Source organism: Canis lupus, chromosome 5 (assembly GCF_011100685.1).
Source record: "Canis lupus familiaris isolate Mischka breed German Shepherd chromosome 5, alternate assembly UU_Cfam_GSD_1.0, whole genome shotgun sequence".
Taxonomy (NCBI): Eukaryota; Metazoa; Chordata; class Mammalia; order Carnivora; family Canidae; genus Canis; species Canis lupus.
Window position 1 is genome coordinate 82731716 of NC_049226.1, and position 23610 is coordinate 82755325.

The window sequence follows — 23610 nt, forward strand, 5'->3', positions numbered from 1 at the left end:
CCAAGAGCCTTTTTCTTCTTTCGAAGTACCCACCACACTCAGTCTGTAGCATGAGGCTAATACCAAAGGACTGGCTCTTCCTACCTGTCCCTTCATTATCACCCACACAGCGATTAGCCACATTCTGAGCCATTTATTCAACAATCCTATACCTTAGACTGCTTTTGGGCCTTGGACTAGGCCCTCCTTGCTCCTGGCATGGGGGCCATGCAGCCTGTGGCCAAAACGTTGATGGCTATAACCGCTTCATCTGCCGCCGCTCCTGTCGGCGCTGCCGTTTCTCATTGTGCTCTGGTGCTGGGGTGCCACTGTCTGCTGTGAACCACGGGCCCAGCACATTCACCCAGAGGAGGTAAAGGGCCCGGCCCGGAGCCTAGGAAAGAAAAGGTAACTTGAAGCCAGGTGCAGGAAATGAAAGAAGAGAAGGGTTAGATGTTCCAGCCCCTTCTTGGGAGCCCTACAACCCACGCACCAGAAGCCAGAAGGACCAGATGTAGAGGGAGAAGCAGCTGAGCACCTGCACGATGGCTGTCAGTAGGATCACATCCTTAAGGTGCCTGTGGACAGAAGGGAGGCTGCAAGGCCCAAAAATAGTAGATGGGCCCCAGTTCTTCTATCCTCTTCAAGTTGTGGGCAGTTGTGGGTCTTGGGCTATCTGGGCCCCAAGACCCCAGCCCGGGGGCCGCTCACCTGGGCTGGCAGCGGGGGACACTCACTCTGCCATGCCCTGCTCCATGTTGAGGTCCATTCCACCATCCATCAGGGCCCCATCCTCAGAAAAGGCTGCCCGTGCCATCGAGCTCATAGAGTGGTAGCTGGCCCCATATACTGCCAGACTAAAGCCCAAGGCCATCTGCAGAATAAGAATGGTATCACAGGCCAGCCAGTAATCCTATCTGCTTATCCACTTCCCAGGCTGGGGGACACTTACCCAGGCCCAAAATGAGGCAGATGAATAGAAGAACACCAAGGTCACAAGACAGTAAATGGCCTGTAAGCAGATACATGATCAGGCTGGGATCAAAAGCTGCCCTAAACCATGGGCCTTCCTGGACTCTGACCAAGAGTTAGGCCAGGCTGTGGAAAGAGGTTGTTACTCATAGGGTTGGTGGGGGGAAAAGGAACTGTTCCCTAAGTTCTGAGTACCCAGACCCCCCTCTGATATGTCAGCCCAGGAAAGGATGGGTTCAAGTCTATTTGAGCCTCAAACTCTCATTTCGTTTTTGGTTTGGTTTGGGTTTGACTACTCCGCAATTTCTTTGTGCCAGGATTCATTCTCCTTTCATTTTAATTGTAGTTTTCTTCTGGAAAACTACACATGGCTGTCATATACCCCCCTCTACCCCGGACACCCAACACACACCAGAGCTGACTCTGGGATCTCGGGTGGGCACAGAAGGAGGTAGGCACTTACATTGGCCCCCAGTATGATCCGCAGATAGAACTTCAGAGTCTCTCTGTTCTCTTCAAATATCTGCTTCTTCCCTCTGGTGCCCACTTTGCCCTTGGGCTGCAGAGGGATGATAAAATGCTATCAGAGCCCTCCTCAGCCAGGGTCCTCCTCACCCTCCCCACCAGCCTGGTCAGGTACACAATTACACCTGCACTTAAGCCAGGTCCCCATGGTGCTCAAATCTAGCACAATCCTTGGGATGTCCACCCCTCCTCTAGTCCATCCTGCTTAGGGCTGACACCATTTGTGCAACACCCCTAAGGCCTGCGGCCCGGCCTGGTACCGTCTGGCACTGACGCCCACTCCCCACCCGCTGCACTTCTGGTATGGCGGTGCGCCGCTCTATTTCCCCGCTAGCTCTAGTGCCATCTGGCCGCTGCAGGGCGCCCCCCTCTGGCAGACCCGCTTCCCTCGATGTCTCTCCTTTGTTTTCAGTCTCCCCGGCCCGGGAATCCTCGCCGTAGCGAACCCCGCCCTCCCCGCCCTCCTTACCGCCATAGCGCGACGCAAACAGCCAGCGAGGAAAACGAGGGAGAGCGACTGAAACCGCGGTCAGTAGGTACCACATCGGCAGCAAAGGCACTTCCGGTGCAGACCCAAATCGTCACAACTGTGACGGAAGTGGGGACGGTCCGCTTCCTTCCCAAGGCCCTCCCCCCTCCCTCAGTCCGTAGGACTACACTTCCCAGAAAGCCTTGCACGGGGGCGGAGGCGGCAGGGATGCGATGGCGGAGTCGCTGCCCCTGGAGGTGAGAGGAGGCGGCCCTCAGGCCTAGCTTGGGACAGGCTCCGCCCTCGGGGTCCCGGGCTGTGGGGAGGGGCTGTCAGCTCGCCCGGCTCCGCCTGCCTGGCGGGAACGACCTGCCCGACAGATCCCAGGACCTGCAGGCTATGGGTAACGGCCCCGCCTTTGGGCCACCCCATCCCCTTAGCTTGGGGGAACCGTCCTCTCCTCCATCGGCCCCACGAGGTGGCTGCCCTGTCACCTCAGCGAGGACAGTGTCTCTGCCTACTCCCTTCTCTAGAGATGGCCGCCCCTCCCCCTCAGTTGTGGAATATGTCCGTTCCATCCCCTCGTCCCCGAAGGGTAACCGATTTTATTCTCTTTGACCCCTTGGGGTGATCACTCCATTCCCTCTGTGCCGAAAGGCGGCAGTCCCCTCCCCCTGGCAGTGGGAGACCGATTCCCCGCCCCCATCAACTCTGAGCACAGTCGCTGAATTACTTCACAGAGGACAGGCCTGCTCCCTACTCCCTCGGCCCATAGTAATGAGTCCTTCACCCTATGGGATGTTTGCTCTTTTTCCTTAGCCTGGAACAGGACCACTCTGCCGCCATTGGCCGGAGAAAGAAAACAGATTTTGTTCCCAGTGGCCTCTTGGGATGGCCTCTCTGTCCCTTTTGCCTTGAGAGTTGGCAGCTCCCGCTGCTGCCCACGGGAGACAAGCCACCCATTCCTCATCAGCCCTGGAATGCTGCTCCTTACCCTTAGCAAGAAGAGGACAGCTCCCACCCCCTTTAGCCCACTGCCTGGCATCTTTTATCTCCTGCACCCTGGAGAATGTCTACTACATAGATCCCAGGAATGACCAGTCATATCTAATAGTAGCTCCTTAGGATGGGGTTCATGGGATGGTGACTCCATCCTTATCATTGCCTCATCTTCCCTCTAGAAAAGCCACCCCCCTTCTCAGCTCAAAGAATCATGTTCCCTCCTCTCAATGAGGATAGGTTTGTTGCCCTCTCCCTTTGTTTTTTGGGCTGGTTGCTGAGCCTCCAGAAGACAGGATGGCCACTGTCTTAACTGGCTTAGACAGGCTTCCCTGCCTCCCCCTGGGGTTGGGGGTTTAGTGAATCCCAATCCCATCAATATTCTCTTCCCCATGCCTAGCTCTCCTGGCCCCGAAGGCAGTTCTCCCCAGTCCTCTCAGTAATGATCTGCTTTATTTTCCCCACTCCTTCCCTGAGCAAACCTTTGGTGAAAATTGAGGTAGAGGGCTTTGGTGAAAATAGGGATGGAGGACTGTCCATCTTTAATTCAATCCAGTAAGTATTGGCTGAGTACCTTCTGTGCGCTAGGGATCAAAGAAAGGGGGCTGGTGAGGTCAAGGTCAAGGAAGGGCATTCCCGGAAAGAGGCCCACACAGGCAAAATGTAACAAGCATGGTATGGTTGTAGGACAGTGGGAATAATGAACTGGGGAAGCTCCGGGTTCAGGGGTCCAGTCAGGTGTAGGGCCTAGCCAGTGCTGACCCAAGAGTGGAGATTTTGTCCTGAGGGCACTGGAGTACCCTGAGGGTTTTCATCAGGGACGTGCTAAGATTGAAAGCTGTTTTTTAGGAAAATTAACCTTGTCACAGTGTGCAGAATGACTAGCCAGGCTGAGCCTGGAGGCAGGGAGGTCAGGTGGGAGACTGCAGAAGGAATCCAGGTCTGGGGTGATAAAGTTCTGGGCTATTGAGGTGCTAAAATTTCAAAGGTAGAAATATTTGTAACAGCAATCCAGCAATCATTTATGGAACATCTAGATGTCAAGCACATCATCTCTATTAAATACACACACACACACACACACACACACACACACACACACGGTATGGAAACTGAAGCTCAGATAAGTCAGTTACCTTGCATCAGGTCACACAGGTCACACAGGTCACACAGCTTGGAAGTAGTAGAGCTGGGATTTGAATGAGTCTGTGTTATCCTGGCCTAAGCCTGTGTTGTACATGTGTATCTGACAGAAAAGGACAGAAGAGCATAAAGAGTTAGTATTATCAGGATCTTCAGGCAAGATGCACTATTGGCATTGAAGCTCAGATGCTGGAAAATTGGGAGGAAGGGATGCTTTGGACTAAGAATATGAATTTTAGTTGAGATGAAGGTGATGGTAAAACATTTAGATGATGGACCCTGTGGACAATTGGCAACACCAGACTATCACATGAATGATGAGACGATATGGGGATATTGAATTGTTGGTTTTATGTGTAGAGGTAACCGTTGAAGCCATGCAAATGAATTTATTATCCCAGGAAGTAAAAGATTGAAAGACCCAGGTCTGAGCCCTGGAAGCCACAGAAGAATCCAGAAATAGGGCAATTAGAGTGAAGGGTGGAGCTCTAGAAAACAGAGTTTCTTAAGAGCCCATGAGGGACGATTTCAGAAGAAAATAATAGTTAATATTAAGTCATTCTTTGCCTCACCAGTGACTCCCTCCCCAATCCCTGATAGGGCCCCCAACCTCATGATCCCCAACCTCATAGGCCATAGGTGGAGGGAGGGCCTGAGCACCTGGGCTGGGCCCTGCTGGGATCATATCTTAACAGCCAGCTGAGAAGGCAGTGGAGAAGATGGGAAAAGAGGGAGGACCCAGAGCCTGATCTGTGAGGGCAGGAGGAAGGGGTGTGATTTCCAAAGTTCAGAGAAGGACACCTGACCTACTGTGTCCTAGGTCTTGTGCAAAACACTTTACTGTTCTTAAATTCTCACCACAACCCATTTAAATCTTGCTATGATTGCCATTTTACAGATTAGAAAAAGAAAGGCTCAGAGAGGTCAGTTGATGATAGAGTAAGGATTTGAACTAGGTTTACCTGGTCTTAATGCTCAGGCTCTTTTTACCAAACTGAGTGGGAAGTTTGCTTTTTATCAGTCTGTACAAACCTGCATCCAGGCAGGGCTCGGGAATGGTTTGTTCACAGTAAAGATGCTCAGAGGCTGGAGAGCCAAGTGAAGACCCCACGAAGCTTAGGATTCAAGATGAACTAGATAGAAGCCAGTGTCTCAGTCCCCTTAGAGTGATGGTACTATGAGCTGGAGAGGGTTCCAAAGGCCCTCAGCTCTAACAGTTCCCAATGCCCTCTGTCTTTTCCCCTCAGATGCTCACATATATTCTGATCTTCCTGCCTCTGTCAGATCAGAAAGAGGCCTCCCTCGTGAGTCGGGCTTGGTACTCTGCAGCCCAGAATGCCCTTCGGGAGGTAAGGTGGCCACCCTCACCTGGCCCATTCTCAGTTGTATCTCACTTCAGTTTCCCCGTGGCCCTGCTTATACATAGTCCATTCATTCATCCATCCATGCATACATAGACATACATTACATTCATACACACTTGACTCTGGGTACAGTGCCTAGACTCTACAGATGAGTAAGACATAGTCCCCTACCCCAGTGAAGGAGAAAGACAAGGACATGGGTGACCATGATATCATGTGCTTGATGCTGTGACACTGGAATGATGGGTGCCACTAGAACAGGAAGAAGGACATCCAGAGGAGACCAGCAGCGTCAGGGAAGGCTTCCTGATGGCATAGGATGAGGGTGAAGGTTGGTCTTCCAGCACTGATGACAGCACAGGTAAAGGCACCAAGATGTGAAATATGAAATAGTTCTGGTAACAACCACACAAGTTCCATATGACTAGAACTAAAATGTGTGTAGAAGTGATGGGAGATGAGGCCGGAGAGGGGTCAAACCAAAGGCTGGCACTAGTGCTAAGGCTCCATCCTATTGACCATCACGCAGCCTTTAAAGGAATGTTAAGGCAGGGGAGTGATATGATGTGATGTGTCTTAGAACTCTGCCGTGCTGAATGGACTGGAGAGGGTGAGTCAGGGTGTAGGGAGACAGCCCAGCTAGGAGATGAACGTACACATCTGTGACAGTTTGAAGGGCAAGCAGTGACCGCTCCTTATTTTCATTTTGACCTCTTTAATTACTCCTGAGTTTTCTCATTAGCTGACCATTTGTATTTCCCTCTCTTGTTTATTCATGGATTTTATCCATTTAACCATTGGCATCTTAGTATTTTTCTTATCAGTTTGTATGAACCTTTTATACATTAAAGAGATGAATCTTTTAGATATTTATTGAAACATATTCCTAATATATTTGCCTTTGTATTTGATTTGTAGATACATGCTTATTTCTGAGATACAGAGGTTAAATTTCTATGTTGTTGATTCTAAACATCTTTTGCTTTCTTATTTCTTCCATTGCTTTTTAAACTTGGAGACCCCTTACCTCTTCAGTGATTCAATGTTCAATGTACACTCAAATTTCTCTTCCTTTTTTTTTTTTACTTAGACTCAATTTTTTAGAGAGGTTTTAGGTTCACAACAAAATTGTTTATTCTGTTTTATGGCTTGAATTTTTATAGTAATTTTTTAATTGGTGAAATTTATTTTGATTTATGATCTGAGGTAAGAAGCTAAACTGATGAGTTTTCAAATAGCCCTAATACCATTTACATATAATCTTCCTCTTTCCTGCTGTGTTGGACTCCTCCTCTGTCATATATTAAATGTGTGTATAAAAGTAGGGTCTGTTGTCACGTTATCTATCTAATGTCACTGAGCTTAGTGTCTAAAGAAATTTGATTTGGACTTGTTGAAAATTTGAAGTGTGAGGCATCTAAATGGTGAGAGACAGTTGGTTGTTGGATTTCTGAGTGAAGAATTCAAGAGAAGGGTCTAGATATTAAATACAGAGTTGGGTATCACTAAGAATGAGGGGAGGTTGAAACCATGGATCTAAGTCACATCTCCCAGGAAGCACATGAAAAGCCATAGGAACAGCAAGTCACAGAATACCCCAGAGGAGTACACCAGTCCAAGGGCATGGGAAGGAGGAGGCACCTACAGAAGAGATGCCAGGGATCTAAAGTGGAGAGCTTTACAGGACTGAGTGGATGACTAACAGTGCCAAATCCCATGAAGAGTCCAGAAAATAAAGAACGGATAGTGTCCATGATGTCTGAGGTCCAGGGAGGTCCCCAGTGACTTCAGCAACATTTGATATCTGGGGGAAAAAGCCAGGAGGGTGGAAGAGTGAATGAGATAAGAAGGGACATGTAGAAAATGACCTCTTTTGCAAGAAATTTCCCCAGGAGAGGAAGGAAATAAATAGGGCAATAATGAGAGGTTGAGGGGATTCGACAAAGAATTTTCAATGGGAGAAATCTCAAATGTGTTTATATGCTGAGGAGAGTCATAGAGGAGGGGTGAATGTGAATGCATGAAGAAGAGACGTGAGAAATAGAGGATGCCACCTGAGGTAATACAAGGCCTGGTCTTGGATAGGGTGGAGAGGATGTCACCCCTCCTGCGCAGGACATGGAGAGGTGGGAGCGGCAGTGTGGCACGGTTTGCTGAGGAAGTTCCTCTGAGGTTTGTGGCCTCTTTGCTGAGCAAATTTGGAGGCCACATTGTCTTAGGGGAGGGAGAAGAGAGGTAGAGGCCAGAGTCTCAACACAGAGGCTTGGAATATTCACAGGGCAGAAGGGCAAGTTACCAGAGCTGCTCACAGAGGCCTCACTCACTCAGATGGATGCTGCCTGTCTGTGCCTCACCCTGTGCACAGCACTTGAGAGTTGGTAGTAAGAGGGAGGTAAGCACAAGCCAAAAGGAGTGAGTAGGGGTACCACACTCAAAGTCCTGTGTAGCACACGGGGGATGGAGAGAAGATTCAGGAAAGACTTCATGGAGAAGGGGATGCTTGTGCTGAACCTAGAAAAAGGAATAAATATTTGCTAAATAGACAAGTAGGAGAGTAGGTGCCACCCTAGCCCTATGACCAAACAGAAAAAGCAGCCAAGCAGAGGCCTGGCAGCATAAGACAACCATCAGAAGCTGCCATTCCCAGAGCCAGGGCTGGGGAGGAAGGGGGCGGGCAAGGGTAAGCTGGAGCTCTTGAAGTAGGCAGGGCTCCAGTGCTGGCTGGGAGCTCAGCCTCCAGCCCGCGGAGGAGAGAATCATCAGGGGGTTGAAGAGCACAGTTTGCCTTCTGTAAGAATCATCTGGTGACAGTACCAAGGCTAGATTGGAGCCAGAAAGACCTGGGGCCAGGACCCTCAGAAGGGGAAACTGCTATAATGTATTTCTGAGAGACAATACCAGAACCTGAACTAAGGCAAGAGCAGTGGGGCAGGAGCCAAGGGACAGGCTGCAGTGTCTAGGGGAGATGAGATGCAAGGGACTTTGGTCACTGGGTGTGCAGAGTAAGGGAGGGTCTAGAATGGCTCCCCAATCTCTGACTTTGGTGACCTGGTAGAGGGCACTGAGAGTTTAGGAGAAGGGGCAGCGCCAGGGGACAAGACAGTGAATTCAGATGTGTGTTGCCTCCGTGTATCTGGCAAGGTCCCTCAGGTTCCCAGGGTCTGCTTTCTGGAAAAAAGATGTGGACTGCAAATAAAGTAGTTGGAATGGGATGAAGTGCAGTCTGCCAGGGTGCACGTGAGGGCAACAGATAGTGTGGGCATGTGTGTGCATGTGTGGTGGGGTGGAATATACCCCTTTGGTGGAGCTCACTCCTCTGTGGATTGGGTCCCTCTCTTCTTTGGTGGCCCCAAAAGAGGCTGATGGGGAGCAGGCAAGAAGATAGGAGGAGAGCCAGGCAGGCAGAACCATGGAATCCCCAGTGGGAGATAGCACGGGGGAGATTGGCCATCTGTAGGAGGTGGTGTGGAAGAAAGGATACTCGTGGGAGGCCTACAGAGGAGCCCCCAGATGTTGATGACCATGCTGGCAGGGAGCTGTTGCCAGGAATGAGAGATTCTGTGGGGGCAGTGATGGAGGGGTGAGTGGGTGAGGCAAGAGGTAACAAGGTGGCTGCATGCTGTGGGCGTGCCAAGAGGCCTGAGTGCCAAGGAAAGGGGAGAAGCAGGAGTGGTGAGAAGAGAAGGTGTAGGACCAAAGGAGGCCTTTTGTTAGTTATGACTCCGGGGTATTTGTAAACTGAGGAAGGAGCAGTGAACGGCAGGGACTGTGGGTTCCTATAGGAGAAGGTGGGGGCAGGCCCAGTAAGTGGAGAAAAGGGGATTAGGAGAGCAGAAAGAAGGAGATTAGTTAGGATGGGTCCTGCCGGGAGCTGGCTGGTAGATGTGAGCAGGGCAAAGGGAGCGTCTTCTCACATGGTGGCTTTGGCTTCTTTTTGAAACAGAACAGGTCTTCTCTGTGAAGGTCAAAGGTCGGAATAAGGGGAGGATGCCACCTTTGCATCAGGGGCTGGAGAGAATGGTGAGCTTGGAGAGAAACCTTGAGGGGGATAAGAGAGCCAGGGGTGGAGGTGGCAGGGGGGGAGGCGAGAGGGGAGTCTGTGGCTTCCACAAATGAGTTCTGTACCCCAAGCACAAACCAAGAGGAGGCAGCGGTTCCATAATGCCTTGCAGGGGGGTGGGGGGTGCAGGGCAAGAAGAAGGGGCACAGCAGCATGGCAGGGGCAGGGCCACAGGACCCCAAAGGGAGGTGGTCAGGGGAGAGGTTCTTGGAGTCCAGCAAAGAATGAGAGGGCAGGAGAAGCAAAGTGGGCAGTTGGGAGTAGACTGGCATAGGATAAGAGAGTGAAGACGAGGAGGCCAGGGTCAGAGTCCGAGACCGTAGAGCCTACCATGTTGGCACCGGGGCTGCTCCAGCTAACCGTGAGCTCTAGATGGGATGCCGATGAAGGCCTGTGGGTGCCTCTGCAGAACTCAGCCCCACCTGGGCTGGGAGCACTGGAAGGCCAGGCCACGGGTACATGGCACCTAGGGCTCTGCTGACATCCCACCACCACCATACCCCAGAGAGTAGTTTATAGAACTTATTGGCAAGAGCCATCTCCCAGGGCCCAGATGGTAAGGAAATAGTGCCCCCTGCTAGTAGGTGCTACCGAAGATTCTGGCTCACCAAGGCATGGCTGGGGTTTAGGCCTCACCAGGCCAGGCGAGGGTGCTGGACTGGTGACTTCTTATTCTCTGTGACTTGCCCCCACTTAAGCATATTTTTTTCTCAAATAAGAAGGTAGATAAGGGAGATCCCCTCCCCCCGCCGCCACCGCACACACCCAGGCTCTGCACATTTTGGGGAGAGCCCTGGTTGTCTGCTCCTGGGCTGGTCACCATGAAGAAGCTCTGGACCACTCAGCTTCTGCTCTCCACTGCCTTCTCCTACCTGGGGGATTTATAAAGGGCCAGCGGAGCCACTGGAAATGACCCCAAGGTCTAACTCTTCTCTAGAGACTAAAGCCCATGGGTGCCTGGGCCTACATTTTCTTTTGTTCTCCAGAAGAAAATATATGATTCCTGTGCCAGCAGATAGGACAGCCATTCCTCTATCAGATGGCTTTCCAAGTCTGCACACAAGCCCACAGTCTCAGCTCAGGGCTTCACAAGGTACAATGAAATCCTGGCCTCTCACAGTCAAGGGATGTGTGTCCCTTTTAGCAGATTTAGGGCACTTCCCAAATGACTTGGTATTTACTCTTAGGAGGCCAGCATTGGGAAAGGAGGGGGGGGCGCTGTTTGGCTCCTCTGTGGACAGGGCAGCTGAAGCTAGAGCTTACAGTCCTCCTTTGGACCTCTAGAAGCATCTCCCTTGGGCCGAGGAAGGGCCCTCCTACACTGGGGCCAAAGACCACAACTCAGCAGCCTCCTCCTTCTGCTGTTCTGCTCCCCACAGATGATTGGTATCCCGAAAGGGCTGCTCCTGGGCACCTGCACTTGGAGTCCAGGGCAGACCACCTGGATGATGCTTTAGAGGCTGTCCCTTCCCCACAGAAAACAGTGGGGAGCAGGGAGGCGGTCTCAAATCTCAACACACACTCTCATACATCTCCCAACAGCTGCTGGAAAGCCTTTAGACCAAGCTCTGCCCCTATATTTGGGGGGTTTTCCTGCCACCAGTCAGCCCTGGACTTGGACTCTAGGTTGATGGCCGGTGCTCCCCCACTCAGCTGCTCATCTACCTTGTTCATAGGGAGGCAGTGGGAGAGGGGAGAACATGAGAACATTCCTGGCCCCCATGGCTCAGGAAGGAAGGAAATGAAGGACTGTGGTTGCTGGAGTGTGGGGGGAGGGACACAACATGATGGCAGGGGTGGCACTGCCTCAGCAACCAGCTACGGGCCCTGTCTTGCACTTGCAGCCACAGCTCACTCTCCATCATCACACTGGCCCCTCTGTCGGCAGGGCCTGGAAACGGCTGGAGGTCGGCTTTACCCCTCCTTCTAAAACCTTTCCTCCCAGATCTTTGCCTCGCCTTGAATCACCTTCCCCGCCCACTGGGATCTTCTCTCTCTCCCTAAATCTGAGAGAGGGACCCAGGCCCTTGCGGTTCCCACTAGTCCGCTGCCTCCCAGCGTCCACGAGGGGGAGCTGTGGGAAGTGTTCCTCTCTTCCACAAGGACCACATCCCGGGATGGGGTCTGGATAGGGAGCCTGGTTTGAGCCCTGATTCCTGTGGAAGCCGGCAGAAGCTGACCCCCATTTCTTCCCACACGTTCTTTCCCATGATGGCAGCTATAGGAGCTGCTTCTCTCCGTGGCAGAAGTCAGCCTGGTTTCTCCACGCAGGAATGGGATTCCTGTGTCTTCCTGGGAGAATCGTGTTAATAAGTATCTTGCAGGAGTGCATATTATGTGTCATTTCTACCTTTCTGAATCCCTTTGATGACGTTCTGTGGGGTAGAATCAGGGAGCATTAGCTTGTTATTGCAGGGACTGACAGGACAGATATTTTAGAGAGCTTCCTTTCCTGCATCAGGATCATGTTGATACATTAAAACAAGAGCCTTTAGAACCATTTGCCAGCAACCTAGCCATCCATCAAGAGCAGATGAGAAGCCAAGCCCTCCTCTCCCTCCCCCACACCTGGTATAACTCCCCTCTGGCACAAAATCGTGGAAGGTCCTATGAAAACTGGGGTTCCCTAAATTCCTAGACAAGCCAGGCTATCTCCCCAACTTAGCCCTGAGCCCACCTCCAGGCTCCACCCCACACCAGTCATGGATTTCCCACTCTCATTCCCCTGTTCCCCTATAGCAAGGACAGCCCCACACTCTTGGCACATCAAGATTCATCCTCTTGAGATCCCACAGAAGTGGGAGGCTTCTCCTTCCTTATCTGGACAGGTAAGACAGACCCTCCAGAGATGAGCCCCAGGGGTCACAAGCACTTCTTGAACTCTGGAGCCTGCGGGGCTCACACGTGTTGGTACACACATACACAAAACCCCTTTTTGCAAACATTCATGTGGCTGAGATACTAAGGCCACCAGGGGATCTAGGGCTCACTGCCTGACCTAGGCCTCTGGCACCTGGGCCACCCACGGTCGTGGTGAGTGACAACTGCTTTGCTTCTAACTGCCTTCAGCTGTTCTGAGGGCTATTTATATTCTCTTGAAAAAGTGAGGGAGGCTGGTTGCTTAGTTAATGCTGAGCTCTGACTCCCTGGAGTGGGAGCTGAGCCCATGGGTCTCAGGGCACCTTTTGAAAGTCCCAAAGTTTGGGATCCAGCATACTTAGTCCTACCCCCTAGCAGCTTTTCTGGCTCTCCTCCAGGCTATCCCAAACCCCTATACCCAGCAGGCCAGCTCTCTACCCTGTCCCCGCTCCTCTGTAGGCATCCAGTCCCATCCATCACTAACATTCTTGCCCTCCCCTCACAGGCATCCCCTTTGAGCCCCAGAGTGACTCATCTTCCCCCTTCCCACCAGCACCCCGTCAACCACACACGACACTGCACACCACAGTGGGTCCCCATTGTGACAGGGCCCTTTCCTGACCTGCGAGTGACTGGCCACCAGACTTGATGGCCAATACCCTCTGAGGCCAGAGGGCTAACCCCATCCTGCTGCCACCCCTTAGACAAATGTGCAGTACAACATCCCTGTGTCCTCTGCCTCCCTTCCGGCCATCAAGAGCCTGGGCTTCAGGGGCATCACGTGCGTCGGCCTGACCAACCTGGATGGCTTGCCAGCTTCGCATCAGGTGCTGGAGGCTGTGGCCTACCACCTGGGCCCGCATCTGCAGAGCTTGTGCCTCAGTGGGGGTAGCCCCACAGAGGCGTCCTTTGTGGCCTTGGTCCTGGGCTGCCCGGCCCTGCGTATCCTTGACCTCAGTGGCTGCAACAGCCTCTTCGTATCGGGCATGCTGATGGCTCAGCCCGAGATGGCGCAGCTGGTCCAGCAGGTGTGGAGTGGCCTCCGTGAGCTCAACTTGGCTGGCCTGCGGGACCTGACCGACCTCAGTTTCAGCCGGCTCCGCCACTGTGCCCCCAACCTGGAGCGCCTCTCCTTGGCCTACTGTCACCCACCTTTGAGCTAGGCCCAGCCCAGGGCTCTCTTGGCCCCCAAGACTTCTCCTGCTCCCAACTCTCCTTCCACAACCTGCTGCAATTTGTGAAGGAAAGGGCTGGTAGGCTATGTGGCCTGGACCTGAGTGGTACCGGCTTGCTCCCCGAGGCTGCCAAGGCCCTGGCTCAGGTGGCCGGGCTGCAGCTGAAGGAGCTGAGCCTGCGTGCCTGCCAGGACCTCTCCACAGGGGCTGTGGCTGCCCTTTGCCGTCTGCAATCTGGCCTCACCTCCCTGGACCTCAGCGGCTGCTCAGAACTGGCCGACGGGGCTCTCCTGGCCATCAGCCGCGGCCTGGCGTGCCTGCAGTGCCTCCTCCTGAGGAAGCTGCAGCGGCTGACGGACACTGGATGCACAGTGGGGAGCCCTGGGGGCCCTGCGGGAGCTGCACAGCCTGAACTTGGCAGAGTGTGGCCGGGTGAGCGGGTGGGGCCTGGCCCGGGCCCTGGGCTCAGGGCGCAGAGCTCCAGCCCCCTTGGCCTCCCTCAGCCTGGCCTACTGCTCCTCACTCAAGGTGAGCCCGTCATCCCCTCCTTTCCCTCCTCAGGGCTGGGGAAGCTGCAACTGCAGCAGTGAGGAGGCATTGCCCCGTGTTGATGGCCAGGGAACAGCAGTGAGAACTAGGCTAAGGACACGGGGAGAGGAGCCTGGACGGACAGTGCTCCTGCCAGCATCCTCTCCTCAGCCCCTACTGTGGGCCCGGATAGAGGGAGGCCCAAGGGGACCAGGCTGGCCCAGCCCACAAGCCGGCACACACCTCCCGCACCAGGTGCTTGGAGACCCCTGTAAGTCCCCCTGGGTAGGAGGACTGCCAGTGGGTGTTCCGGAGGCAGGGAGGGCAAGAGGGGGCTCTGTGGGGAATGGCTACTGAGGTTACCCAAGGAGGTTGCTCCAGAGGTCTGACCCAGGTAATGTGACCTGCAAGTCACGATCATTTGTTGGCTGCAGCCAGTTCCTTCAGTAGGGCTCAGCCCTGTCCCCCTGGGCGGTGTCCCTAACTTGGCAATGTCAGTCTTTCCCTCTTTAGTGGATGGTTTCTTCAGCCTCTCAATGTGCCCAGGGCATTCCCAACCTGAAAGCCGTCCCTCGGTCTTTCCTCCACAGGCACTCCTCTTGCCTTGCCCCACCCCGTCTTCCCATTAGCACCAGGCGTCTCAGCTGCTCTCCCTGGGGCCCTGTGTTCTTATGTCTCTTACTTCTTTATGAACCAGCTTCCTCTACTCTGCCCTTAGCTCGGCACTCCTGGCAGGTGGCAGCCCTACCCCCACGGTGACCTCACAGTTCTGCTTCAAATTCTAGAGGGAGCACATCTGATTGGCTCAGCTAGGGTCAGATGTCCATGATGGTCCAATAAGCTGCGGTCAGAGGGCTGCCTCAGCGCACGGCTCCAGCCAGGTCTGGGAGCACAGACGGGGCAGGTTCTTCAGAAACTTGCACCTGCATCCTTCCCGCCCCAGCCTATCTAGGCCTCAGTCCTCCAGCAAACTCCTCCTGGTGTCCCCCCACCACCACCTTTTACCAGCACAGGGACATTTTGCTTGCCTCCATGGACCATCTGGTAGTTCCCTGTTGCCTGTGGGGCTGGAACCTTGGCAGAACCTTCCTAGGGACCCCTGCACAAGCCACCTGCCCATTGCTGTCTCCCTTCTCCACTTCCCTCCTAGGATGCCTCAGTGTACTCCCTCATCCCAGTGCTGGGCCCAAGCCTCACGGTGCTAGACTTATCCTCCTGTGTGGCCCTCACCAACAGGACCCTGCAGGCCATCCGTGCCTCCCTAACCCACCTGTCAGTCCTGCGCCTGGCCTGGTGCAAGGAGCTCTGAGACTGGGGGCTTCTGGGGCTGGGGGACCCAAGTGATGAACCTACACAGGAGCCCCAGGTACAGGACATGCGAGTGGCGGGGGCCCTGGGCACAGCTGCCTTCCTGCCCCTCCTAAGTATTTTTGTCTAGGAGCATTTGAGGGCCAAACTCAGGAGGAACCTGAAGAGCAGGAGCTTCTTCCCACAGCTACATCAAGAGCTGGAGCATCAAGCCTTGGGCCCCAAGGACCCTTCTCCCCAGCCACAGGGCTCTTCCCTGCTCATGCTGCGGGCCCTGCGGGAGCTGGACCTCACAGCCTGCAGCAAACTAACTGATGCCAGTTTGGCCAAGGTGTGGGGCTGGGGCAGTGGGGGTGGATCGCTGAGGATCTTGGCATTAGACCCAGGCCCAGGTCAACCCACTTCTTGCTTGGAAAACATTCCATTCTCTTTGGCTTCTGCTACTTCTGGCTTTGCCATTCCTCCGGCTGGGCGTGGAAGAACCTGGAAGGGCCCTGGGGCCCAGTACCATGCTATACCCTCCCACACCCCCATCCTTGCAGGTGCTCCAGTTCCCTGAGCTGAGGCAATTGTCACTGAGACTATTGCCAGCACTCACGGACAAGGGCTTGGTGGCCGTGGCCAGGGGCTGCCCCAGCCTGGAGCGCTTGGTGCTGAGTCACTGCAGTCTCCTCAGCAACGAGGGCTGGTCCCAGGCAGCCAGCTCCTGGCCTAGGCTGCAGCACCTCAATCTGGCCAGCTGCGGGCAGCTCACAGAGCAGTGAGTTGTCTGAGGACGTCACGGTACAGGGGCTGGGCTGGGTCCCCATGCCAGCTCAGGGGCTCATCAGAGGCCTCCCCACAGAACTCTGGATACCGTTGGGCAAGCATGCAAGCAGCTCCAGATGTTAGATGTGGCCATGTGCCCTCGTATCAGCATGGCTGCCGTCAGGTGCTTCCAAGCCCAACTGCCCCAGGTGACCTGCGTCCAGTCCCGCTTCATGGGAGGGGCTGACCTGACCATAACGCTCTAGGCCAGGTCAGCAACCAACCCTGTGCCTCAGCAGAGTCCCCAGTCCTGGCCTGTTGACCTGGTTTGACTCAGTGCCTCCTGCCCTCCTCTGCCACATGCCCCCAAAGCCCCTTTCCCAAGCTATAAACCCCTTTCTCTAGGACTAGGGGTAGGACTAATCCAGGGAAGCCCAGCGGGCTTCCTGCCCCACTCTGCCCTATGGCTCAGCAGGAGCCTTTTCCAGCTTTATGTTGCTGCCACAGGCCGCTGGAAATGCCAGCTCCTGCTCTCCTGGCCAGGCCTGGATCTGGAGGCCAGGCCCACAGGTGGAATGCGTCTGGTACTGGGGAAGAGTAGACCTTGTGCCTCTTGCTCTGCCCACTTCTCACACCTAAGGCCTGTGCCTCACCTTGTTCCCTATTAGGAGCTCTCCTGGCCTCTACTAGCACTGAGTTTTAGCAGCCAAGCCACAGACTTTGTTATAAACCCAAACAAAATTAAAAATTCCAAATCTTACCTCCTTTTCTGAAGTTCTCAGACTACAGCCCCTACCCCCCACTTCAGGTGAAGCAGCTCACCCTAGCCCAGGGACAATGTGGAAAAAACACCAGAGGCACGTAGACAATTTCTTCCTTACACCTGACCAAAAGCCCTACAGGTGCCTCCAGAAGTCTTAACTTCCTCCCCAATATGGTGAGAGACTAGAAACCTGGATGCCTTTCCCTGCATGGGCCTCCAGGCATGTCCTGCAGCAAAGGCACATCCCAGCCAGATACGAGGAGCACAGTGATTAAGGATGCAGTGAGGCTGTCTTCAGGAAGAAAAAAAGACGACAGTATCTCTGGGTAGGTCATTAGAGGTGCCAGGGACTTCTCAACAGAAGCTCTGGGAAACTATCTGTCCACCAACTTTGTCCATCTGTCCCTCAGTTCTAGGAGCACCTAGCACGGCTGCCCGAGTGCCTGCAGACACTGCACTTTATGTGGTGATTCAGAGGTGCCAAAGCTCTCCTAGTCCCCAGGTCAGGTAGGAGGAGGCAAATTAGCCGACAGACAAGGACAGGCCAGGGCATAGGGTGTGCATAGAGGAACAGTGCCTGGACCTGGGAGCCTAAGAGAGCAAGGAACAGAGCCTGGGAGATCAAGGAAAGACTCAAGGCAGTGAAAAAGGAGAAGGGAAGGAAGAGGGCAATGACAAAGGATGAGGAAAGCACACATGGCAGGCCAGAGCTGGTGCTGGGGAGGACGGGGTGGGTGCCATGGGCTGCAGGGAGGATGCCAGCTTGGAGCCCACAGAGAACTCTGCAAGCCACAGGTCTCTTGTTAGACATCCTCAACCACAACATGTCTGCAACCCATCTATCCCAGCTGCTCAGTCAGGTAACTGTGAACATTATCCCATGGACAACAGAGAGGCACTGAAAAACACAGGATGGGGGTAGTGTGCATGTGAGTGTATATAACCTGATCAGCTTCGTGTTTGAAAAAGCACTTGGGTACTAAGGACTGCAAGAACAATACAGGAGGGAGGAAGTCAGATTCTCGCTACGATGCTGGTGGCCTGGACAAGGGAGTGGAGACACTGGGGAGGAAGAACTGATGGTATTGGAAGATTTAACGCATCTGGGATCCCCACGCCTGATTGCCATCTTGAGCTCAATAGCAAGTTTAACTTGAACTATTCCAAGTGTGGTGGGAAGTCTGAACATAAGAGTGGGCATGCTGGGCCCTGGAGGCCTGAGTGAGGAGCGGGTGCGCCTCCAGCACATTCTCCAAAGGAGATGCCATTTCATTAATTTTCAAGGTTAACACTGTTCAAAAAGGTGTGTGTGAAGGTGTTGAGAAAGAGAAGTAATGAGAGGCATGGAGGAGGTCAGAGCGGTGGCAGCTCTCAGCCTGCGCTGTGGGGTGCCAGCCTCTGAAACTGACCTCCAGCAAGGCCTAATACCCCCAGCCACTTTCGCCCCCAGGGGTCTTGCCTGTCGGTGGCCCCCACCATATCCATGCTCTGGCAGGAGATCTGAATCAGAACACAAGTCTTCCAGCCTCAGTTCTATCCTCCCACCACCTGGGGACACATTTGGATTCTTGAGTTTGCCATTCAGCACAAAACAGACCCAGCTTCATATCTGTCCCACAGGCCTCTCATCAAGAGGGCCTCCAAGTCTTGAAAAGGACTCCTGGCAGGGCCAAGCAGGACTGTCAAGAACCTTCTGGAAATTAGGCCCCTGTTAATGTGGCCCAGGAAGGCATGCACTTAGGGCAACACCTGCCACCCTGCCACTTGGCCCTCAGCTGGCTGGTGTGCAGACCATAGGCCATCCCTCTCTGCAGACCCAGCATGGAAGAAGGCTGAGGACTCCTCCTGTGGAAGGACAATAGGGCCAGCTTGTCTCCAGGCCCTCATTCAGAACACCAGCCCCTCAACTGCCACTGCCCGGGTTTGTGGCCCCAAGCAGTGACCTTGGCCTGATGCCCCAACTCATTTGCAAGCTCAGTTTGAAGGCAGGCTTGGCCCACAGTCTCAGAACTGGCTGGACACACACCCAAGAGTCAAGTGGACTTTATTTTTGCGGCAGCCTCTTGCTGGTCAGGGTGTCTGGGCTCCTCCACCCTCCGCCCTTCATGGTCCCCAATGCCAGCAGCTGTGGCCCACAGCCAATCTCACTGTCAGGGTTCCGTGATGCTGCAGTCGTAGCAAAAGTTGAAATTGGTGGGGGGTGGAGGGATGGGAGGTGGCTGTTCGGGAATGGGCACGTTCTCCAGCTCCAACAACCGCAGTTTGGTTTCCATTGTCAGCAGCTGTTCCAGGTCCAGCCGAGTCTGCTCGCTGCCCATGGGACTGCCTAGCAGGGCACTCAGCCCATCTGTCCACAGGTGGAACTGGGACGGGGCCAGCCCGTGAGGGCTTCCCATCTCTTTCCCTGGCCCGCCCGCCCAAACTGGCTCGGCCTGCCCCAGATACTCACCTCCCGTTTGGATGGGGCGATGAAGTTGAGGTATGCCTCCTCCTCCCCGTGGTCATAGCTGACTGAGAAGGCTAACTCATAGAGATCCTGGGGGAGCCAGGCAGTGGAGAGCACAGAGCGGGGATCAGGGCAGGTGTGGGTAGGAAGTAGGGGAAGGAGCCCCCCAGCCTCCACTGCACTCACCTTGTTCTGTTTCCCTGAGCCCTTCTCCCGGACATGGGGACAGTCTTTCCCTGTTAGCAGTGCCTTGATATCGGCCACAGGGACTGCAGGAAGAAGGCTGGGCTAACCTCTGGGACCCAGGCAGTCCCGGGACAGGTGTGGCCCGGAGAGGGCAAGTGGCTGACCCTGCCCCCTGCCCCGTCCTCCTTACGCTGCTCAGGCAGGCTCTCCAGGGTGGGCGGGCTGGCACCCTCCTCCACATCCCCATACTGCAGCACCTTGTGGTTGGGGGACAGGCAGCAGAACCACAGTTTGTCTGTGAGCAGAAAGGAAGAGGGAAGGAATGACAAGAGTGGCCTGACCCCAACCCAGCTGCTCTCTGGACCCCTCTGCCCACTCAACCACCCTGGCGCCTCCGGCTGCTGATCTTGCGGAAGAGTGTCCCCTCACAGAGGCGGAGCAAACGCTGCTGGCGGATCAGGCCCATGAGCTCTGGCTTCAGCTTCTCCCGTAGCTCCCTGGGCGGGGAGGAAGGTAAGGGGAAAGCTTGCTGACTGGGACTGACCTGGGGCAAGGCATCTGGGGCATGAAGGAAGGGGGGCCAGGACGGGGACCCACTCCCTCCAACTCACAGTATGGGAGGGGCCAGCGTGCCTTCCTGATGGAGCCGCTCTGTCTGCCTCAGCCGCAGCACCTCCCCATAGGGGAGTGCATTCACCTTGGTTCGGAAAAGCTCCAGGGAGCTGGGCTTCAGGGCCAGAGTGCGGGCCAGCTGCTCCCGCACCACTTGTATGACCTGGAGCCACCAAGTTCAGCTCAGGGCTGTGCTCTGGAACCCTACTCAGAACAGCCCCTGCCCTGGCTCAGGTCTCCTTGCTTCCACCCCATCCACCTTGTCAAAATCCTCTTGGGTGGCTCGCATCTCCTTCCAGGTCTTATTCAACAGCTGGATGCTCACACAGAAGAGCTCATGGAAACTCTGGTCTTGGCCAAAGAACATGGGTGAAAAGTCCTGGGCTGTTTCGGAGCCTGGAGCAGGGGGGCAGGAAGGGCTCAGGGAGAAAGTGTGTGCAGCCCCTGGCCCTCTCTGCCCTTCCGTCCCCCGTTCCCAGACACGCTGTGCCCAGTCCCACTCACAGGGCTCCCCAACGCGGAGCAGCTCACACAGCAGCACAGTTAGCTGGATGCTGCTCCGGGCAAAGGGGCACTCGTGCTTGTCCTCACGGCTGCTGTTCTCCAACACAAACTGGGGTGGTAGAAAAAGAGAATGGGACAGGGAGCACAGCCAAGGCCATGGGGACCCTGCTTAGGTGGGCATCCTGCTGTATCCCACCCACCCTGTTACTGACCCGGCTGTAGGCACTAGGTGCGTGTCTAGAGAAGTAGAGCATGTTGTCCAGGGCCAGCAGGCCAGGGGGCACGCGCTCTAAATCCTGCGCGGGGTTGCTGTTCTGGGGGAAGTGGGACAGGCAATAAGGGCCCCAGGCCTCTGGAACAACAGCAGCCCTGGGGTAAGGCAGGGGTAGGGAGCTAGGGAGGGTCGCTCACGGAAAAGCCCAGTTTTCGGAACTCGCGGGCACAGAGGGAACGGCGACGGTCGGCACTTAGCCCAGCACCCAGCGATTCCCCCTCCGACTCAAAGGCAGCCTGGCGGAGGGCCTGCAGCTGCTCCCGCTGTTCCTGGGGTGGTCATCATGGGATAAGGGGGTGTCAGAATCATAGATTCAAGGCTGTGCTCTAGCTACCCCAGCCTTGTGTACCCCAAAGGCACCCACTGGGCTGTAGGGGTCCAGTGGCGTCCGCATGCGTGGCTCCAGCAGCCCCAATGTAAGGGCCTGAAGTACATACAAATGGTGAGCCATCTCGTCACCCAGTGGTGTTGCGCTGTGGATGATATTCTGGAAAAGAACCAGTCCATAAGTGTGAGTGTAGGCTTCCGGGGGGGAGGAAAAGTGGGGAGGGGACTGCCTAGCCCAGTCCTTCCTACCTTATAGATGAACTGGCGGAGGTTTCTCTGCCACAGGTAGTCAAGCATGTGCTGAGATAGGTGGGAAGGGGGCTTAGGTGATTTAACCCCACCATGAACACCCATCCTGCGGTCCCAGGATGGAGCACAGTGACTGCCAGCTCCTGCCCCTGCCCCCTCCCCCATCCAGCCACCAGATACGACACTAACCTTACGTTCAGTGGGGCTGGCCCCCTGTAGCAAGGCTGTCAGCAATGCCATAGCCTTGGTCTGTAGCTGCTGGTTCATCCTGGGGCAAGAAGAGGGCTCAGCTGGCTATTCAGGGTCTGGCTCCACTCCCTTCATCGGTATTCTAACCCCACCTCTAGACACTTACACCTGTAGGTGCACCAGCAGCCTATCCAGTGGCACCTCACTCTTGACCAGCTGGCCCAGGGCAGGGCTGCTCAAGGTCACACTCTCTAGCAGCCTGAGGGCCAGAGGCTGCACAGATGCATCCATCAGGTTCATGTTCACATAGGACACCACCTGTAACAGGGATAGGGATTGTTACCATTTCACCACCATGGAAGGCCAGACCCTGACACCACCCCACTGCCCTCACCTGCTGCCCCTAGAAAAGCCAACCCACCTTCCTAATAAAGGGGATGCTGAGCGTCTCCCAGGACACCATGCCATGTTCCATGAGCTCCAAGAAGGCCCTCAGCGTGAGGGTCAGCACCTCCCCTAAGCTGGGGGCACATCTGGAGTTGAGCAGGGCCAGACCAGGATCCCTAGCCCCACCGTGTCCACCACCCACCACAGTCCTGTGCTCACTCATCCCCATCCTCGATGATAGTGCCTAGTCTCTGAAGCCCATCACGGCTGATGACCTCCTGGGCAAAGGTCACATCTGGGGCCAGCAAGACAAGGTGCTGCAGAGTTTCCCGACGCCTTTCACGACTCCCACTCTGCAGCCCACTCAACAGCCGCTCAGCCTCAAGGTCCTGGCAGGGGTAGGAGAGGTGAGGAGGCTGGGTGGAAGGAGCAGGAACTGGAGGTGTGGGGTCTCAGATGTCCACTAGATGGGGCCCTCCAGAGTGGGGCAAGGTGGCAGAGAAGGGCAGGGAGTGGGGTGGGGTCAGGAAGGGCATTACTGGGGCAGTGCTGAGGCACAGGATGCTGCCATTCTTGATCTCTGTGCGGTTCTGGAGAAGATGGAGAGAAAGGGAGAGAAGTCAAGAAGGGCTCTGAAGACTTGTTAATCGGGGTTGTTGGTGAGGGAGTCAGGAAAAGAAAGATCACATTCCAGTGGGATGAGTCTGAGCAATCAAGATCAGGTGGGTTGGAAGTGAGGGGTATCACACGGTGGGATAGGGGCCTGGAGGCGGGGCGTGTGGGGGGTGTGGGGAGACTCACGTTCTCAGTGATGTATCTCCTATGCCCATCAGCAAACTGCAAGGCATAGCGTTCCGAGTGACTCAAGCTCCACCTGCGAGGAGTGGGGAGCGGAGGCTCAGGTAGGTAGAGGGCGCCCCTCCTTCCTGCCTTCCCCTCCCCTCCCCTCCCTTCCCCTCCCCAGCTTGGCTGGCCTGCACTCACGCGTCGCACACCTCCTTCACAACGGCGGCCAGGGGCTTTGCCTGCAAGCGGAGAGGTCACTTGTGGGGCAGATGTGGGGAGGAACCTGGCGGTTCCGAGGGGAAGGGGGCGACCTGGTGGTGGGTGGTGGGATGAATGGAGGCCAGACAGGCCGAGTGACCTGGTCCAGTCGGATGAGCTGCGGGATGGCGTCAGGCTTCTGGACCGCGATCTTCACCACGTTCCGCGGGGGCGCCATGGTCCAGCCGGAGCAGGAGCGCCTGTAGTTTCCAGACCGTCCAACGTCCGGCCAAGGAAGCGCCTGGTCTGGTGCCTCCGAGAACGAGGGTGTCCCTCTGTCCAAGGCCTGGACCCGTGGCCCGCACTCACGGGTCAGGCTCCGGCTCCTGGACAGGGGCCGCGGCCTTCCCAAGGGAGCCGAGACTAGTTCCGGGTTGGAGTCCCGTGGGAAGGCGCCTGCCCTGCCCCGCCCCGGCAGCCCCGCCCCGCCCCTAGGTGCGCCAGGTGGGGGCGGGGAGGGCGGGATACCGCAACAGCCACACCTCCCTTTCCAACAAAGGT

The 23610-nt window shown here is 55.3% G+C and overlaps 2 protein-coding genes and 1 non-coding gene across 7 annotated transcripts; 1 reads left to right on the top strand and 2 right to left on the bottom strand.

The window, feature by feature from the left end:
- Nucleotides 1-113: 113 nt before the first annotated feature.
- Nucleotides 114-2101, bottom strand: TMEM208 (transmembrane protein 208). 2 transcript variants are annotated; one of them, XM_038538685.1, is made up of 6 exons: nucleotides 1946-2101; nucleotides 1415-1510; nucleotides 932-991; nucleotides 717-853; nucleotides 473-557; nucleotides 114-373 (listed from the first exon to the last, which is right to left on the bottom strand). In XM_038538685.1, the coding sequence occupies exons 1-6, from the start codon at nucleotides 1949-1951 to the stop codon at nucleotides 236-238; spliced, it is 522 nt and encodes a 173-aa protein (XP_038394613.1). In that variant the 5' UTR covers nucleotides 1952-2101; the 3' UTR covers nucleotides 114-235. The 2 variants fall into 2 exon arrangements, with proteins under 2 accessions (XP_038394613.1, XP_038394614.1); XM_038538686.1 differs by lacking the exon at nucleotides 1946-2101 and having other exon boundaries at nucleotides 126-373; nucleotides 932-1077; nucleotides 1415-1502.
- A 16817-nt stretch (nucleotides 2102-18918) lies between these two features.
- Nucleotides 18919-23514, bottom strand: ELMO3 (engulfment and cell motility 3). Of its 4 annotated transcripts, none has more exons than XM_038538676.1 (20): nucleotides 23210-23514; nucleotides 23050-23090; nucleotides 22867-22939; nucleotides 22605-22655; nucleotides 22285-22454; nucleotides 22100-22199; nucleotides 21845-21996; nucleotides 21679-21757; nucleotides 21490-21540; nucleotides 21278-21400; nucleotides 21051-21182; nucleotides 20852-20953; nucleotides 20640-20748; nucleotides 20395-20531; nucleotides 20135-20298; nucleotides 19953-20020; nucleotides 19714-19818; nucleotides 19524-19606; nucleotides 19341-19427; nucleotides 18919-19254 (listed from the first exon to the last, which is right to left on the bottom strand). In XM_038538676.1, the coding sequence occupies exons 1-20, from the start codon at nucleotides 23285-23287 to the stop codon at nucleotides 19042-19044; spliced, it is 2118 nt and encodes a 705-aa protein (XP_038394604.1). In that variant the 5' UTR covers nucleotides 23288-23514; the 3' UTR covers nucleotides 18919-19041. The 4 variants fall into 4 exon arrangements, with proteins under 4 accessions (XP_038394604.1, XP_038394603.1, XP_038394605.1 ...); XM_038538675.1 differs by having other exon boundaries at nucleotides 19908-20020; nucleotides 23210-23512; XM_038538677.1 differs by lacking the exon at nucleotides 20852-20953 and having other exon boundaries at nucleotides 19908-20020; nucleotides 23210-23513.
- MIR328 (microRNA mir-328) lies at nucleotides 20539-20601 on the top strand. The gene has a single exon (NR_049326.1). It is a non-coding gene; the product is annotated as a microRNA mir-328 (primary transcript).
- Nucleotides 23515-23610: the final 96 nt, after the last annotated feature.

Bases quoted from the DNA above. Each gene is read 5' to 3' on its own strand.
- TMEM208 (XM_038538685.1), bottom strand. The intron at 854-931 runs GTAAGTGTCCCC...CTTATTCTGCAG, and splicing joins CTGCCTCATTTTGGGCCTGG to ATGGCCTTGGGCTTTAGTCT. The intron at 558-716 runs GTGAGTGTCCCC...TTCTGTCCACAG, and splicing joins ATGGAGCAGGGCATGGCAGA to GCACCTTAAGGATGTGATCC.
- ELMO3 (XM_038538675.1), bottom strand. From the start codon at position 23,287: ATGGCGCCCCCGCGGAACGTGGTGAAGATCGCGGTCCAGAAGCCTGAC. The intron at 21,758-21,844 runs GTAAGTGTCTAG...TTCTTGCCCCAG, and splicing joins CTGCTGGTGCACCTACAGGT to GATGAACCAGCAGCTACAGA. The intron at 19,255-19,340 runs GTGAGTATCTGG...GCCCCGTCCCAG, and splicing joins TCGCCCCATCCAAACGGGAG to TTCCACCTGTGGACAGATGG.